General features: G+C 35.4%; 1 protein-coding gene across 3 annotated transcripts in view; it reads left to right on the forward strand.

Annotated features, from left to right (window-relative positions):
• LOC123543606 (uncharacterized) overlaps nt 1–19,660 on the forward strand; it is a 172,709-nt gene that overhangs the window by 22,144 nt on the left and 130,905 nt on the right. For 2 of the 3 annotated variants that reach the window (XM_045334248.2, XM_045334257.2), the window contains exon 7: nt 1,853–9,600. The exons of the other annotated variant lie outside the window; for it this stretch is intronic. In XM_045334248.2, coding sequence (XP_045190183.2) covers nt 1,853–4,929 — 3,077 coding nt within the window. In that variant the 3' untranslated portion in view covers nt 4,930–9,600. Of the gene's footprint in view, nt 1–1,852; nt 9,601–19,660 lie in introns of those variants that run through there. 3 annotated transcript variants of the gene reach the window in all.

Consider the following 19,660-nt stretch of genomic DNA (forward strand, 5'->3'; position numbering starts at 1 on the left):
CAGCTGATTTGGCCTGGCCCTTTCGGGGACTGCAATAGCTAAAAATAGTAAAAGAAAAACAGCAGCCTTGTATGTTCATTTCTCTAAACTGATCAAATGGTTCCACTTGGCCCTTTTTGTTGGGAAAGGTTGGGGATGGGTCTAGTTGAGGTATAACTGGAAAAATCTTAAAGCGCCCTCTACTCCTGAACCGCTCCACCAAACTTGGTCTGTAACATTCTTCAATTCATTTAGTTGGTTCCCTTTGACCTCTTTTACGGGCCACAAGAGCTAGAGCTATTGGTAAAAACACTTAGAATTGCTTCTCTAACGAACTGATAGTTGGATTTAACCGAACTTGATCCATGACATCCTTGCATGGACCTCTCTTCATCTTTTTTAGATAGTTCTGCTTATTAGGTGCGTTTAGAGCTAAAAAACGGCAAAACAAAATCTGTAAGAAATTTTAAAGGGGTTCACTTAACTGTAGGTAGCACCTGTCAGAACTGATACAGAAAAATCTGTAAACAACTTTTTCTCATTAACTACTTGTTTTAGACACTTAATAACATAATCACATACATTTAAAGGGTGTTTTAGCTATTTGTCATGGAAAGAGACAATGAAAATTGAAAGAATTTTGTTTATCATATAACTTGAAGATGTTTATTTTTTTCTTCAAGTATTCGATCTAAACCTACTTTTAATGTTTCTACTGAAACGAGCATAAACTTTTTCTTTCGATCACCTATCGTCTGTCGTCATCCGTAAACAACACGCTGGAGACCTCATCTCTTAAAAATCCTTACTAAATACATAAACTGATATATACTGCCATAAGGTTTCAGTCAAGTTAACAATGCGACACACTGCTCAAGATAGTAAAGCAAGTATAACGGCCTAATTAGTCAAATTTTCATTGCTAAAACATTAGAAGCCACATAAATACCTTGGTCAGTCTTCATGATACTAGCACCGACTGTACTAGCTCGAAAAGTCTCGGGCAAGAGGAACAGTACAAGATTTCAGCAGTAACACTGGATTTATCGTCCTGGGATTAGTCAAAATTGCCAAAGTTCATAAATAAACGTTGTTGGCACCTGACCAGATGTATTGCATTTATAAAATCTAGGTCAGTTTGAAAGTGTTTAATTTTTGGTAAAAATAAGGACATATTATCAAATCTGTTTCAAATACAACCAAAGGTCTAACTTTGCTAATTGGACCTTCATGAAACATGGTCAGGATGTTCGTCTTTTTGAATTTTAACCTTTTGTCCTTTAAACCATGACCATGCGCGATCTACAGCAATCACTATAGTCTTGGTTGTTTTTTTTTTTTTTTTTTTTTTTGGATTTAACGTCGCACCGACACATGATAGGTCATATGGCGACTTTCCAGCTTTAATGGTGGAGGAAGACCCCAGGTGCCCCTCCGTGCATTATTTCATCACGAGCGGGCACCTGGGTAGAACCACCGACCTTCCGTAAGCCAGCTGGATGGCTTCCTCACATGAAGAATTCAACGCCCTGAGTGAGGCTCGAACCCACATCGATGAGGGGCAAGTGATTTGAAGTCAGCGACCTTAACCACTCGGCCACGGAGGCCCCACTATAGTCTTGGACTGTACACTTTCTGAAATTACGATATTCCATATTTTGATATATTATATTATCAAAAAGGTTCAGTTTTGAGCAGCCGGACTGTTACTTAAAACTAGAGTCTCACTAACTCCAAAAAAGCTAATTTTTGTGATATAGTGGATCATTTGCATATATTTTCCTCTGTAACGTGTTGTTTCTTTTTCTTCTTAATACTGTATTTGTAGGAGTGGTATTATTGAAAAAATAAAACATAAAAACATTTCTTCCAGAACACACTAGAGAGAGCCTTAAAGAACATAAAAAATGCATGAAGATTGCCGAACCACGACGGCTGAAAAAAGGAAGAAAGGTTCTTGAAGAGGAAGGGTTTTTAATTATAGTTGACGAAGAAGGCTCGGGGTCAACTCATCTTGCTTGGGATTTATTATTAGAGGACAAGAGCAAAGAAAAGTATAATTTATTAGATGTTTATACTTTCCCAGTATGTATTCGCTCAAAAGAGCCCGTCATTATTCTTGTAGATGACGCATTTGGTGCGACTAAACTGAACGAACCCGCATTAGAAACCTGTCTGAAATATGTTAAATTGTGTAAAAAGAAAAGGTCATCAAGAACTGTAAAGATAATTTTCACAATAAAACATCACATCGCAAGCCAATGCAAACGAAAGTTGTCCGATTATAAAAAATGTATAGTGGATTTGGATGACCCGAAAATACAGCTTGACGGTGATGAGATGTTTGAAATTTCGAAAGCGATAGTTGAAAATAATAGAGATGAATTGAAAATTCAGCTCTCTTCTGAAACCGACCCTCACAGATTAAAGCCACCAAGCAAGAAATGGGAACTAATTTCTGAGTCATTTCTTACCGAACTTGCCGATGTCGCTCTTCCGTCAGGTTTTCCGAAGAAATTCAGACAGTTTCTTGACACAAGAGCAAACATTAGACAAGGTTTGACATTTTTTACACGCCCGACAGAAGACCTTCTCGATGAAATAATTTATATGAAGCGTTCAGAATATCAATCTGATCTTGACAAGAATCTTACTTTGATGATGATTGCAGTTTGTGGAGAGAAACTTAAACTAGAAAAGATCGGAAGCATTGATGCTAATCGGCATCGAAGTATTGACAAACCGTCGACTAAAATGACGAAGAGGAAATTCAGAGGAAAGATCAAGACTAAGGAAGAAGCAACTGAGACACCCTGGTGGATTGAAATTATCAATCATTACGCAAAACATTGTCCAAAGTCTCTTTTTGAATCCGTCAAGAAGGGATTAGACCTTCTGAAAGGCAACTATATCAAGGAAAACATGAAGGGTGTTTTCGAATTTGCTTCTCCCTGTGTGAAAAACGCAGTCTTAATTTCCTGCAGTCAAGATTTTCCGCAGTTTATTCTAAAACTTTGTGATCTGCCATTTTTCAAAGATTACGTTTGCACTGACAGCTGTTTTGAAATGGATAACACCCGATTTATTCAGATTGATGTTTTGAATAAATCTCTCTGTTCTGAAGCGAACGAGAAACTCAAGACCCTCTGTGATGGCGGTGATACGGAGGCATTTGCGAAGCATAGGCTTTTCAACGACCCAACTTTCCTGCAGCAATTCATTGAATCGTTTGGAAAAGAAACTGATAGGCTTTCGAAAATGCTCATGAATGATGGCGAAAAAGATGGGAGATGTGTTATATCCTGCGCCATAGAAAACAAGCCACACTCTAGCCACCAAAAGACAAGCAATTTAGCGTATTCAATTATACTTCATAAGGCTTGGAGTCAGAAAAGAAAGATTTGTGCAGAATGGACATCACGGAAGGAGCTGGAAGTCATCACATACTGCTGCGAACAAGGTCATAAAGAAGTTTATTTTGAGTTGAGGAGAAAATACAAAATTCCGGTCAACTACGAATGTCTTCAGTTAGCCATTAAAAGTGGGACATTTGCAATTGTTGAAGACATTTTGGGATCCATTGGAAAAGATATATCAGACGAAGAAAAATGCAAATGCATGGAGCTTGCTTTGCTGAAGTATACGAAAAGTCCATTGAAAAGTCGCCATGAGGTAGTAAATGCTCTGTTAAAGTTCGTATCTGTTGACTACAAGATAAAAGGCGTGGATCCCATCATCCATACTGCTACAAAAACAAACGATGCTCGTGTTATAGTTACCCTTGAAGTTTTCGATGGGGATATTAATATAACAAACTCACATGGCAAAACTATTCTTCATGAAGCTATCAAACGGAATAAGGCAGCATTTTTGCTTATGGCACTTAAACACGGAGCAGACCAGAAAAAAGCTGATAAACATGGATATCTGCCAATTCACGAAGGAGCGAAAGAAAACAAGCCATATATGATAGAGTTACTCATGGAAGCAGACTTCGATATCGCTGTGGCAACAGACAGGTCCGGACGGCAACCGCTCCATTACGCAGCTATTTACAATAGTGTAGAAGCAGCAAACTGTCTTATAGAGCATGATGTTGGAATAGATGTATACGATTGTGAACAGAAAACACCTCTGCATTATGCAGCCGAGTCAGGAAAAGGTACCGTCATTCATAGCCTTCTGGAAGCCCATGCAGATACAAGGAAAGAAGATAAATATGGACGTTCGCCGTTGGTACTCGCGTGTAAAAGTCGAAACGTAAAGGGATTCAAAAGACTTATACGAGATGAAAGTGCCATGGAATCGGTTTCGGTCCAAAATGAATGTCTGTTCATAGCTGTGGAAGAAAACCAAGCCGAGATACTAAAAATGATGGTCGAGAAAGGTGTTGATATAAACCAAAAAAATAGAGACGGGAAAACATTACTCCATTTCGCGATAGAAGTTAATGCAGGTATGGTTCAGCAACTCATCGAGGAAAAGGTAGACGTTAATATTGCCTGCAACAATATGTTCCCAGTGCATGTTGCGGCGTCTGAAGGCAGAGTAGAGGTGATCCAGATGTTAGCTGAAGCAGGAGCAGGTATTAATGAAGTAACACTAGACAGCGGTGACACTGTACTACATATCGCAATAGAAAATGGTCACAATGAACTGGCGATTAACATACTCGAGGAAGACAACTCCTTGATAGGATTCAGAAACAAAAGAGGTGAAGTTCCACTGCATATTGCAGCTCGTCATGGTAACCTGTCCGTGACACATGCACTACTAAATAGCGGAGCTGAGCGCTCGCCAATCAACAAGTGTTTTGAAACACCTTTAACACTTGTCAAAGAGAAACTTTCAGAACTTGGGAATCATATACATACAAAGGAGTATGAAAATCATTACAAGGTAATGATGCTTCTGTCAGGTCACAGAGTTATGCGTGAGACTGCTTTGTAAATTAACAATGTCAATGGTTCCTGTAAAGTGACTATGAAACTTGTTTTGGAATTGCCTTATCATTTTGAAAAATATTTTACCTATTCTTTTCTTGAGATTTCTTGAGAAATTTATCTGGTAATGAGATTTTTATGCTGCATTTTGACTCCATGACAATAGCAACAGCTTATTTGAGTTACGACATTCATATAAAATCATTAATAAAAAATTTAATAATATCAAGGCAACCTCTTTTTATAAAAATATGGGAAGTAACATAACAAATAATCTGTTAGCTTTAGATACACATTTTTGCATTGATTAAGCCTTGTGAACACATATTAATGTATGTACATTTTTCTTTATATACATATTATTATTTGTTTGTTTGTTTGTTTGTTTTTTATTTGTTTTTTTTTTATTTTGATGTTCATCTGAAAGAACAAACTGTTCAGACTAGCCCGCAGAAAATATTATAAGATGTTGGGAAAACTGATTTTAAGCATTACTACTTGCAGCAAAACATATTTAGGTTGACGATGAATTCCTTTACAATAAACCAAAAGTCTTCTACGTAATGATTATATCAACGTTTTAATTATCGAAAACAGAAAGCAAACAGAGCGTAATAGTATTTTTTTTTAAATTTAATGTGCTGGGGTTCTACCATTTCCAGTTAAGACGACGAGGTGTAAGAGCGTCTTGATTATATGTGAAGATGTTTCAACCATTTTGATTTTCATCAGTAGTTTTGCATGTTTTAATGAAATTGATAGGTACTGTGACTGAATTATAACTTGGCTATGCGTTGTCAGACACTCAAGGACGTTAAAAACGACCGATTCGTATACGGCAATGATTTATTTCTTGCAACTTGTACGCCCATATGTTGATGTTTAATTCTAATTATCAGATTTGGCGGCTTCTTTTGTGATGCTTGAAGCGTGATACTTGTTCTCCGATGCATGTGAAGCTTGTGTTGTAATTAACGTCATAAAAATTCACAGCGCGCATATTTAAAACGTAAATATCATTACATGTTGAAGTCGATTACAAACTCGTGAACGACGATTTGTCTTTTCCAATTGTCTCCATTTATCAAAAATCTTTATCGTTTTAATTTTTGTCAAAATTAGATCATCCCCCTATTCCATTATTCAAACGTTATAGTGCGACACGATCAAAATCATATGGGAGCGTCACCGAAATTATTCTGGACAGGCTGTGGACCTAAGGAACCACCATGTGAACATTATGAATGAGCCAAAACGTCACCTTTTTTTTTTTGCTTTTGGAAAAACTGTTCAATCAATTTATCTTTGAACGCTGAACGACATATTAATCTAATATTCTACATTCTTTTCCGACAACCGAATATCTGTATATCCGATTAAAAATATGGCGAATATGGGTTCTTGTTTCAGATAGCACCAAAAAAGTTACCGCTTTGATATCCGAATTTTTTATGCATACAAAAATGTATATCATAAGATATTAGCATTACAAAAATTTTATCAGTGGATTAAACTGAAATGTTGGGATGCGGCCTTTTTTAAAGTCCTTGAGTGTAGTTACATGTATTTTAATGGTAAAGATTATGTATTGTATTGACGTACCTATTTTAGTATTGTATTTTCAATGTTTTTTGGTATCTTTGCATCGAAGACAAAAGAGGTAAAAGCTTATATCCGTACCTTAACAACAGTTCGAAATAAGTAATATCTTTACCTTTAGCCTGCTAGCGGCAAGCGATTTTAGCTTTGCGATCAGTGTAGACCAAGATCGGTAAATTTTCAGTGAACACCCCTTTGAATGATAAGTTGTACTGCTCAAACTGAGTGATGGGTAAGTCAGTTTTAGAAATTTGGCAGGGTAAAGGTTAAATTGATAGTGGTGAAGTAATAGATTTGTTTGATTGGTTTGATCGTAAACTAGTATACATAATCGGTATGTAAATGTTACCCTCTGTGATAGCTTCTCAGATACTGTGGTTGTGAATGTTGTGAGAAGTAGGAACATACGGGGGAAAGTTGTAGTATCAACGTCATATTGCTGTGAAATCTACCTTGAATTTCGTTTCGACACAAATGTTAAGCAACATTTTAATGACACTGACCTCCAGATCGAACAACAACAAAAAAAGAGAATTTGTTTTTATGGAAACACGTAAAAATTAGTTGTTTTTACTTACTTTTTCCACTCAAAATTGAAAAGCGTTTATATCGGGACTGCCTTAATACTAGTAATAAAGTTTTATATTCAAATTCTGTTAAGTTAGTAGGCGTCTGTGGTCTACACTTAGGCATTCGGCACATTTGTATAGTTTAAAATATGATGCTATATATATGATAAAAACATTCATAGACAGTTCAGGACCTAAAGTTAAATCCTGCACCCATTTACTATATATTGATTAAAATGAATCAATATTATTATTATTACATGATACAGTAAGTGGATGATGTATTTATTGTTGGGTCCTGGATTGTCTATGATTTTTTATGAGAAAGAGCATCATTATAGACCGACCAAACAAATATGCCGAGTGCCTACGTGGCTCTATATATTCTCGGCAAAAATAGCATCTCTAGCCAATATACTGGTCAAAAACGCTGGAAAACTTCTATTGCCGAGCCGGTCCGGGTTCGATACCCTACTGTGGCATGTTTTATTTTATTTTATTTTTATTTATTTATTTATTTATTTATTTTTTATTTGACATTTTTAAGGTAATACAGTCTTAAAGAAAGATCTTAAAGCCAAAATCTGGAGGTTAGTGCCTTTAATCAAGGTACATTAAACAACACGGTAACAAAACTATGATGTAAAACATCACTTTTTTCTAAAAGGTAATATTGTGGCTCCGATATATGTTTATTCAAGGAAGGTTCTGCTGTTTTTAATTCTGTTTTAACGTTAAATATTGGATTAGGTTTCCTTCAGTCATCTGGACAACAAACATTTATCGTTTTTATATGTAACAGCATATACGTAACTGGCATTATTCTTGCATTTCGTTTCGGCAAGATAATTTCTAAGTTTATAAGTATTTCAGCCATCGGACATATGTAGATTAGGAAATAGCTACTTGCAAATGCGGACATAAGCGCTTTGACCCTTTTAGCAGCAGATGAGAAGACAATTTTTGGTGGAATCACTTCAGCATTTAAAGTGTATGCATTTATTTCTTGACGATTGTAAAGACATGTCTTCCTTAAAACGTTTTTGCATATATTATGTTTGTACATTATCATATTTAGTATTTTATCTATAACTGTAAATTAATGATATTCTGTAACGTTCTCAGTTAAATTTCATCTTTCATTCATGAACACTAGATGCAATAATTTTACGAGTGGCATAGCCACGTGTGAAAATGTAAGAATGGTGTTCATGAATGAAGATATTATTATCTTATATTATATACCCTTCTCAAATGCGCTCATTTGATTGGTCGAAATTAATGCAAGCGCGGGTCCGCAAAAAAGCGATATTGACCTGCAAAAGTGATAATGACTCTTGTGATAACACTTTTTTCTTATATGTATGAAATATGAACCAGTCAAATGAATGCATTTGAGAAGGGCATATAATATAACAATTAAAGACATATGTTTCGGTCAATATGTGTTTTTACCAACCTTTAAAAATGATATTGACCGAGGACTGCGTCCTCGGTCAATATCAATTTTACAGGTCTGTAAAACACATATTGACTCAAGATAAGTCAATAACTGTATAATAATAAATGTAAATAAAAAATCTTTTATTTCAATGTTCGGCTAAACTTTACCAATTTTGTACCCATTTTATACAGTTTCTTAACAGTGAAAAGTATATTTGAAATGCCAGTTATATTTTACTCTAATATTTCGATAAATAAAAAACTGCATATAATAAATACTTATATTCAGTATGATACAGCTAGAAAATGCTAGATAGTTTGAACCATTTTTTACAATAGTGTTTGTGTATTATATAGCATGCAACAACGACAAACTCGTGTTCGGAATTATTAACGATATTCGTGACCTCATTTAGTAATCGTAGTACTAACTTGTTTGTGTACGTACACGTAAAATGTAAAAGCATTTGTTAGCGTTTCAGCACAGTACAACAGTAAGCTTTTGTCTGCATTTAGTATAAACCCATGAAACTGTAGTTAGTTTTTTTCCGCAAAGTACGACTATGGTTAGTTTTTAAGTAACGTACATACTAGTTACATTTTCCATTTTAATACAAATTATAGTTACATTTTCCATACAATAATATAGATAGGTTTTCGTTACAATACATAATGCAGTTATTTTTAATTAATACATAGCGCGAATGACAAATTTCAATTATTGGAACAATACAGAAATGTTACATTTTCATTTGTCATGTATTTTATTCTACATGGATATAAACGAAACAAGGTCCACATTTTTATTGACTAGAATATGAAAATGGTTACTTCTATAAAAAAAAACCTGCAAATCTCTGAGTCATTATACTATGACACTTTTCACTTTGCTGTTGTTTTTTTGTTTCTTTATTTGTTGTTGTTTTTTTTTGTTTCTGTTTTGTTGTTTTCTTTTTTATTTCAATATTACGTTTATTCTTTCCCTTATTTTGTTTTTAATATACATTTATCTATCCTTGATAAATAAATATGGTCAAGTGTATTTATGAATAAAATATGAAGTCATAGGGACTTTTGCTCATTAATTTAAATCGTTGTACCGCTTCCAGGTCAGCAGCAAGAATGTAGCTTCAGACGGTACCTGGTCGCACGTGAATGTGTTGGCACGAAAGCCACGCAGAAACTAATTTTAGCTTTAATACAAGTCAGATTTTCTATGCTCTGAATACAAATACTTGTACCATGTTATGTTAAGGTCCGTCGATGAATGATAGATTTTCTATGCTCTGAATAATACTTGTACCATGTTATGTTAAGGTCCGTCGATGAATGATAGACGTAACACACCCCGAAAACCTTTGACCTAAAGTGTAATACTGACATTGGACTAAAGAACATGAGTCATGCGCATGACAAATCATTTCGTTATAGGTAAGAGGACAAATGCAAACAAAAGACTATCAACTTAACTTGAATGTATGACATGATATGGTTCATCACGAACTTTTTGATTTTACTCGTTTGAAGCAAGACAGGTCGTCAGACACTTGAATGCTGACATATAGTAATTGTAAGTCCATTCGATACGCCCATTGACCAAGTGACATGTTTTATGATCCCCAAGGAAATATATATGTAAACATTTTTTCCATTAGTAAGTTTAGCTTCATGGTTGCAAAACTAATGGGACCGGATACCAGGCGAAGTAAATAGCTTTCTATTTAAGGCAGTATTCATTCACAAGCAAAAGGTAATAGGTAAGGGTAGATTTCTCGGAAGTACAGAGCACCCAAAACACACCATCAGAGCCATGCATTTGCAAAGTAGGCCCACAACAACAAAAAAGAAGCTGTATTGAAAAATATTACAGACGGGTTGCTTCGAAAATCTAACAAGTACATATAAATTTATGACAAATATAGCTAGAGGGGGAGGAAGTGGTAAGGGGTAAAAAAGTGGGAGTTGAAGGAGAAAGTAGAACAAGGATGAATATACAAAGAGAATGTTACGTTCCTAAATCACAGTTACATAACAACGAAACCACAATAGGGCAAACATTCATGTATCAAAGATAAACACACAACCACACTCGGCTAACTAAAATAGAAAACAGAAAAGTAAGATAAACGAACACAGTAGGGCACCGCTTTAGACTCACACGTACACAAACGTACCCCTATAAGTAGGACAAAAAACAATCGTGTACCGCCTCAGGATTAAAGCAGCCAAAATAAAGGGGAGTCATGGTAACTAGCTCAAAGTAAAGGCAGAGGGAATAAAAAAAGGAGCGTAAATGCAAGGGGAAATGAGGGTGCGACAGGGGAGTAAGGAGGAAGAAAAAACAATTGAAAATAAGGGCACCGCCTTGGAACGGTCAGTAACCTATATAAAGGTAACTGAAAACATCATACAAAGTACAAACTTATCGGTAACTTTCTAAGACACTAAATGACACTGAATATGCCGATTTAAGTAACATCCACACATATTCTTTATAAATTTGCCATGCTTTGTAATCAGTAGAAAAGACAGCAGACTATTCTGAAAAGTTAACCAATTTGTAATTGTTTTCAATAATATAATGTACAAATAGAATTACTGCAAACGTTTTTCCTTCCTTATTGTAGAATTTAGGCTATACTAAATCAGATTTACGTTTAGCGCTCTTATTAATTTTTGGAAACGTACCTACCGTACAGGAAAAAATATGATTTAAAATTGTTTCTAACTAACTGGTACAATGCAGCTTCGTCACCAATGAGATTTAGCAATATGTATTTTTAGCAACTGTAACATGTTACAGTACCATTTATCACAAACATCTGTTCAGCCTATTCAAATTATTTCAATCCACACCTTCAACCAGTGACATATTCTTACAGTCTAACGTACATTAGGGATCATGTTTTCAAAAAGCATAGCAAAATTACTGTAGCGTGGAAGACAGGTGTCTTTAAAGACGAAAACTGAATTGCTGTATCCTTTAGTTTCTGAATGTCCTCTTGATGAATAAAATAACTGTTACTGGTCCTAGTATTATGAAAATATTCGAAGAAATCTGGCGAAATGGAGCGGACACAGATTAAAGCTACCGGTATTTGAACATTGACCTCAGTGTGACCTTGACCCTTGACCTGGGTTGTCCGTCCTGCATTTTCTCTTGATAGATGCTAGTTTGATGAAAACCATCCCTCTGGTTTAAAAGGTATAGAGCAGACATGACGTTATGTAACTTGACCTTTATCATCGATGTAAACTTGACCTGGTTTATAGCCTTTGCACACCTATCATGGGAGGTAATCGATGTGTTTTATAAAAAAAAAACAAATTACAAGCGGAATGAAACCAAGGTAAGCTTTTTGACCTCCAAGTGTGGCTTTTAATCTGAAGACCTGTACTGTGCACTCTTCACGTAGTATTGATGCAGATAACACCTGATGCAAGGTGAACAGCAAGAGCTATGATGGCCCTAAGTTCGTTCAATAGAGTTTCTCCGATTGATTGGAGAATGTTTGTATAGAGTGAAGCATGGAAAATAACAGTGAAACTAGAGCTGCTTCTAGACTTCTGGTTTTGTCTTGTCCTGTTAGAAGATATAAAATTTCTAGACTTTTTGCTAGTCGTGCCATTGTCGGGTCAGGTTTAAATTCAAGACGAACGTCCTGAATACTGCATATTGCATTTTTTTTAACATATTTACGTACTTGTTTCTCTCTCTGTCGCGCTACCTAAAGTAAAGTATAACAGCATACAATATCAAAACAAAAAAAGTGTATTGTGCGGCTATTATTGTTTATTTTTCATAAAAATGATACAAGGTTGTATAAACATTTATAATTTATTGTATAAAACACTAAAAATTAGCAATGTAAAACAAAATGAACAAACAATCATAAATCATTTTTCAATATAAGTTTAAATACCTTTACACTTTATCAATCAAAATAATCTGTCAAAAGTTTACCTGAAGTTTGCCAAGTTGGCAGAGACTGCCACTTTGCTGCCTTCGTGGCAGGATTTTGGCAGAAATTTGGCAGAAGTGTTTAATCATAATTTACTAAAGGTTTTCACAAAGTACTGCAAAAACCTGTTTTTTGTGTTGTTTTTTTTTCAATTGGTCAGCACTGTTCCGTTTGGACCGAGGACTAAAGGTCAAACGAAGTCAAACTGTTTTTGCACCATCGTAGCGCTAACTACTTCTTTTCATTTTTTAAAAGGAATTTATTCCATAACAAACAACATATACATATTTATGAATTCATGATTCATTTGTAGTTTAAAGTGGTTCAATGAAAATGCATTTTTAAATGCAACTGTAAAAAAATAAAGTTTGATTTTTTTGTCATCTATAAAAAAAAACTTAATACATATTTCTTGCAAAATATTCTAACCCGTCATTCATCTGTTTATAGCTTGACTGTGCAAATTATGTAGTAAGCTATTGCAATTGCATCTGGATCAGCATCACTGTTGTTCTATTGCAAGCAGTGTCACTATAATGCCTCAGTTTTTATCAAAAGTCACATAAGGATTGGTTTTGACAGGGAACGTTCAACTTGTGGTTAAGACTGAGTTAACCGAAAGGTCAAGGGCACTAGGATGATATATTTCAAAAGAGTTTGTAAAACTTTTCTCGAAAGCTCTTCAATTTCATGACATCATAGCTACTGACCCAATCATGATACTCATCAAACTTCATATAAATATTGGTCTTACATACAGGATAACTAATTCTGGTTTAGGGTCAAGTACCTCATAGGTCATATTCACTGGAATCAGCTACTGTTAAAAAGCTGGTTAAATTTTAATGGTATGGTGTATGCTCTTAACAACTGACTCTTTTTATCATTTAAACTCGCACAGAGAGTGTGAATGTGTTCGGGTTCGTCTTTTTCAACAATTTTTCCAGTCATATAAACGGCGGTGTCTACTTGTAGCAGTGAGGACAATTCCCAGCTTTATAGTGCTGCTTCACTGGAATATCACGCCGTAGATACGTGAAATGATACCCCACCCAGTCACATTATACTGACACCCGGGCTGACCAGTCCTAGCACTACCCTCTTAATGCTGAGGGCCAAGCGAGGAATGCTACTAGTACCATTTTTTACGTCTTTGGTATGACGCGGCAGGGGATCGAACCCACGACCTCCCGCTCTCGAAGCAGACGCTCTACCACTAGGCTACTGATGGTCTAGTGGTAACTTGCTTGACTTAATCCAAAGGTGTGGCATCCAAATCCCAGTCAAGCCATTGGAAATTTCTAAGATACTCTTGAGAGCCTCCTTCCTAACCAAAGGCCATTATTGTTTTTCCCAAGAAAAATGACCTTGCGTGTACTGGTCCATCATATCAGGCACATCAAAGAACAAGACTGTTTATTCACAAAGAGCTATGTGCAATTAGCCGAACTTGTCTGTTTCTAAATGATTTCTTGATTTCTCTCACTCTGTCTCTGTTATGGGTGCTTTCTCTCGCTCTGTCCCTCTGGTCAGATTGCACTGCATCTATACCGGTAGAAGATGAATTGGTGCCCAGAGTGCTGCTTTTGTATATAAAGCACCTTTGAATGTGTTTGTCCTGAAAATAGAGCTATACAAATCTGGTATAGTAATAATAAAATGACTAGGAGTAACTTTTGCATCCAATCCCCAGTTTTAGCTCACCTGGCACATAGTGACAGCATAAACTTTTGTGATCACCCATCATTCGTCCGTCCAAAATTTCGTTGTGAACACGATAGAGACCACATTTGGTGTTTGATTTTAATCAAACTTGCAACAACTTGTATAGGCATAATATCCTGGTTCCTTTCAGAAACTGGCAAAATTCCATCATGGGTTCCAGAGTTATGGCCCCTTAAAGGACAAAAATCCGCCATTTTTTGGCCTGTGAACATGATAAAGACCTTATTTTGCAATCAATTTTGATTAAACTTGCACACAACTTTTATTGGCTTAATATCTTGGTTCATTGCGAAAACTGTTCAGATCCCATCAAGAGTTATGGCCCCTTAAAGGACTAAAATTTACTATTTTTGGCTTGTGAACACGATAGATACAACATTTTAAAGTCAACTTTAAGCAGACTTGCACACAACTTGTATTTGCTTCATATCTTGGTTCATTTCGAAAACTGGCAAGATCCCATCATGAGTTTAGAGTTATGGCCCCTTAAAGGACCAAAATTTGCTATTTTTTGCTTGTGAACACGATAAAGACAACATTTTGCAACCAACTTTAAACAAACTGGCACACAGCTTGTATTTGCTTAATATCTCAGTTCCTTTCAAACCCTTGCCAGATCTCATCATGGGGTCCAGAGTTATGGCCCCTGAAAGGTCAAAAATTGCTAATCTGGCTTTTGCAACCATATAGAGACTTCATTTATGGTTTCATTTGATACAAACTTGCCAAATATCTTCAACAACAATAAATCTTGGATTCCATGATTTTTATGTAAATGAATATACCTAGCAGCTTCTAATGAGACTGGTCTGAAACGTTATCTATGTCTTCCATGGTAAGAAATTTCTACTTTTACTTACTTTCTAATATATTGCTGTAAAGCTTGTACTCTGTATCTTCTACATGCATATACCAATGCATGATTACCTCCCCTGATTTTAATAAAAATGGATTTATCTCCGTAAGTATTTGTAGCTCATTTGAAATTTCATTATTGCCATTAGATGGATTGAGATAATCAGGATAGATAACTATGGACTGATTTTATGTCAAATTACCCACCTTTGTTTCAAATTGAAATGGGTATATCTCAGTAACCATTGAAGATACTGATTTGAAATGTCATTTATGCCATTAGATGGACTTGGACAATCAGGATAGATAACTTTTGACTGAATTTATGACAAATTTTCTCCCCTTATTTTCTGTAAATGAATATACCTCAGCAACATCTAATGAGATTGGTTTTAAATGTTATTTAAGTCTTCCAGGGTACGAAATAGTCATGTTTGTACAAAAATGCAGCATTTGAGCCTAGGGCTCTCAAACTTGGTATGGAGATTGACCGTGACTAGTACTTTACCCATAGGTCAAAAGAGACTGTTACAAGAAAATATTTATCCTGATGATATTTAATGTGTATGCCTATGTGACCTACGTCAAAACGTGATCTTATCATTAAGGGCAATCGTACTCAGGTGAGCGATATAGGGTCATCATGGCCCTCTTCAAATGTTATTCTTCCACCTATGATACACCATATTCCAAATGCACACCCTCCCCTTCGCCCATTTCCTGCTTCATTATTACCCATCTTTCAGCCTGACAGTAATTCTTAGTTTCCTCAAATTTTCATATTTCTCCTTTCTCAGTATTAGTCATATCCACATCCCCAACAATTCCTTTTACTTCAAATCCAATCCACCTTCTTTATGCATTACACCTGCCTCTGTTCCCATTTTGCCTCCTTTTCATTCCTTATGTTACCCCATACTGTTTCTTAGCATTCTCCCATATTTTCTTCCCTGCCTGTCCCTTCCCCCATCACACCCCTAGTTAGTAAAATATTTTTTTTTTCATATTCCTTCACTATCACTGGTTTCTGCTATTTTCACTACAGTATTGACAATCGTCTCCATCGGCGTCCCGATTTGGTTAAGTTTTGTATGTAAGCTGGTATCTTGGTAACCACATTTGGGAATGGATTAAAACTTCACACTCTTATTCAACTATAATAAACCGACTTACATTGCACAGGTTCCATAACTCTGTTTTATTTTTATATAAAATTATGCCTCTTTTTCAACTTCGTAAATTTTTGTTAAGGTTTTGTGTGTAAGAAGGTATTTCAGTACCCACAAATGGGCAAAATTTTATGCGGCTCAAATATTTTTCAGCCCTTACAAATTTACTGCCACTTAGTTACGAGTTACCTTGAGTGCTACACATTCACAAGGATAACTGACCACACAACGATAACTGATCACTGCGGTCAGCTGTGTCTGGGCTCATCTATTTCTCTGTCTAAATTACAGCAATTATAATTAACCACTCGTACTGATTCATCTTATATTTGAATTAAGTGGAAAATTCAGCTACCAAGATGAAATTACTTTGTCAACATGAATACCTTATGTTTTCTTTTCTCTATGTTATCACGCAAACTAGGTCAGCTTTAAGAAAATTTCATCATAAGCGATTCTATATTATGCCTTGTTTTGTCAAACTTTGCAATTAGCTATATCCCGATTAAAGCTACTTTCCTTGAGTCAAATCCCTAGGCAAAACCCAGGTCAGACAGACAAACAATATAAACTTTGCTATCGAAAAAAAAAATCGCAGGTGCTGGTAACTAAATCTTTTTATAATGTCCAATAGCTATAGACATTAACAAGGATTTAGTTACTAGCATCTGCGGAAAAAGTTTTACCAAAGATTCATTTCAGGTTGATCAAAGCTTGAATGTTAAGATGACTTAAAAGTTAAAGGATAGAAAGTTCTGATAAGTAAACGTCTTTTTAAAACTGAAAGAGCAGCGTGCAGACATGCGTGAGTCCAAGTTTGGTTTTGAGGACGCTGCGTTTTGGTGCGTGGCATTCCCTGTTTGATATTTTTCTTTGTTTTTTTTACAAATGTATGTAGAGATCTACTCATCGCATCAAAAAGATATATGATATTTTTAAAAACGGCATGATATTAAAAGGCTGTTAAAGATTGGTTGTTAGAAAGATGCTCTCAAAGGAACATAATTGACAACTTTATGATACTGCAAGCCGATTGAAGCTCTATATGCTCTAGCACCAAGGACTGGCTCTTAAAAGACCACAATTTACAACAGTCATTTTTATGTTTCATCACATGGACCAATAAAGTACGTAACTGACAACTTTATGACGTTGAAAGTCTATTTAAGATACATGATAAACAAGAAATATCTTTAAAAATGATGGTCGGCGAATTGTAATAAGGAAAGAAGTTTATGAATTTTTCATCTAACATTCATCTTTCATCTAACTTTTTTCAAATTGCAAAACTAAACACCGCACTTTAACTTTTTAAATGGTTCTCTTTTAATTTTTCGCAAAGGTTTCGTAGGGTTGCAATTTTTTTCATTTATCCTTAGACGAATAATTACAGCAGTGGTTTGATGAAGATTCATGAAGCGGTTCATGAGAAGAGGTCATTAAACGTGTTTATATTTTTAGCTAAATTGGTCCCTATCCCCATTTGTAACAAAATAGCAGGAGACCTTACGATATTGTTACACATCGAGTTTGATAAAAATCCATTACATTTTAGTGGTTAATGAGAAAAAAGGCATATCTACTTTTAGCTAAAGTGGTCCCTAATAGGGCCCAAGTTCCTATATAAATAAATTTGGAAGAGGACCTTATAATGATGCTCCAGACCAAGTATGACAAAGATCCACCAAGCTGTTCATGAGACGCTGTATAAAGGCATTTCTAGTTTTAGCTCTAGCAGCCCCTAAAAGGGGTCAAATGTCCCAGCTGAACATAGTTGGCTGCGGGCCTAATAAAGATGCTACAAATCAAGTTTGATTAGAATACATGAGAAAAAATCAATTAAAGGATTTTTTATTTATTATTTTTATTTATTTCTAAAATAGGCCAACTGATCCCGCTTTAACAAATAGCATATTCGCTATTCATGAATCTTTCGACAATGACGTCACACCTATAAAAAAGTGAAGGTCAAGCAAAACATACAATTGTAATTATTTCAATATTTCTGTTTCATAAGCAAAAGTTTGACCGTAGTCATATCACATAGATAAACTGTATGCAGCGTACGTTCATTTCAGTGTAATGAGATTCAGTCATTATATAGCATATATATAATAAAACAGATTTCAACTGAGTTCAATATTTGCATACCATACTACAGAAAAATATTCATATATAATAAATCAGTTAAATAATTTATAACAAATATATCAAAGCAAACAAGTACTCATTTTAATATGCAATCTGAATAAGTCACAAAAGCAAGAAACCTTTTAATATACAGACGACAACTGTAGCAAGGAAAATCTTTTAAAAAGCACTTCTCTACATAAAAGACTCTTATCACACCCTTATTCATGTGATACGCAGACCGTATTCAGCTCTTTCTTTAATTTGATATATGTTGGTATTTGAACAGGTTTTTATCATATTTATTACACTTACTTATCATTTTGAGATATATTAATATTCTTGCTAAATATACTGAGCCAAAGTTTAGCTTTAAAACTGTGAACAGCGTCGTTTAGGATAAACGCTTTGTCTACATTTCACTCAGCGTAGCACAATCAACAGAGTGAAAGAAACTGACACTCTCGTCCAATCAGGCAGAGTGTAACATAAATCTTCCATTTTGATAAATTATCTATAATGCGTTATCAAGTAGTTTGATTTGCAAACTGAAGTCACGTGGCATAGGTAACGAAAACGAATTTAGACGGCGTCGCCGAAAAAGATAGATGCTCTCAAAAGAACATAACTGACAACAACCGAATGAAGCTTAATCTATCACATATGAACTGTAATGATAACTGAACGGCGTTTAAAGCTTCGCTAGAGAGAATAAGCATCAAACGAACAAACTGGATTACCGAAGTTCAAAGCTTCATCAATAAGTTCATAATGTTGGAATCAATAAACGCCTATAACAATATTAAATATTAAAATCTGCATATACAGTTGAAGTGTTTTTTAAATTGTCTGCGTAGTTGCTCATTTCTGTATCCATAGACAATCCAGTTGACGGCCGAATTCAGCAAACCTGGAATGACGCACCAGTCAAGTGTCTGCTGCAACACTTGGTTCTCCGTAAAAGTTATCGCTATAGAAACTGAAACGTATGGGAACCAGCAAACCACGAAAAGACCTTGAACCATTGCCATCGTTTTGACCCGGTATAATTCTCTCACGTTTGCTCTGAACTCGGAAGCAAATTCCTGTGTAGCATAAACCTTTCTCGCCTTCTTCATAGAGATTCGAATAACGATGATGTAAAGAATAAAACTGATACTCAAAAGAAGGATGAAGTGTCCATTCATGACTTTGGCATAAACTGGCGTCCAAACTTTATTTGGCGTGCAACTGTACGGTAAATTCACATCGTAAAAATTCCACCCGGATAAGGGGAGGAAACCAAA

The sequence above is a fragment of the Mercenaria mercenaria genome, chromosome 15 (assembly GCF_021730395.1).
Source record: "Mercenaria mercenaria strain notata chromosome 15, MADL_Memer_1, whole genome shotgun sequence".
NCBI lineage: Eukaryota > Metazoa > Mollusca > Bivalvia > Venerida > Veneridae > Mercenaria > Mercenaria mercenaria.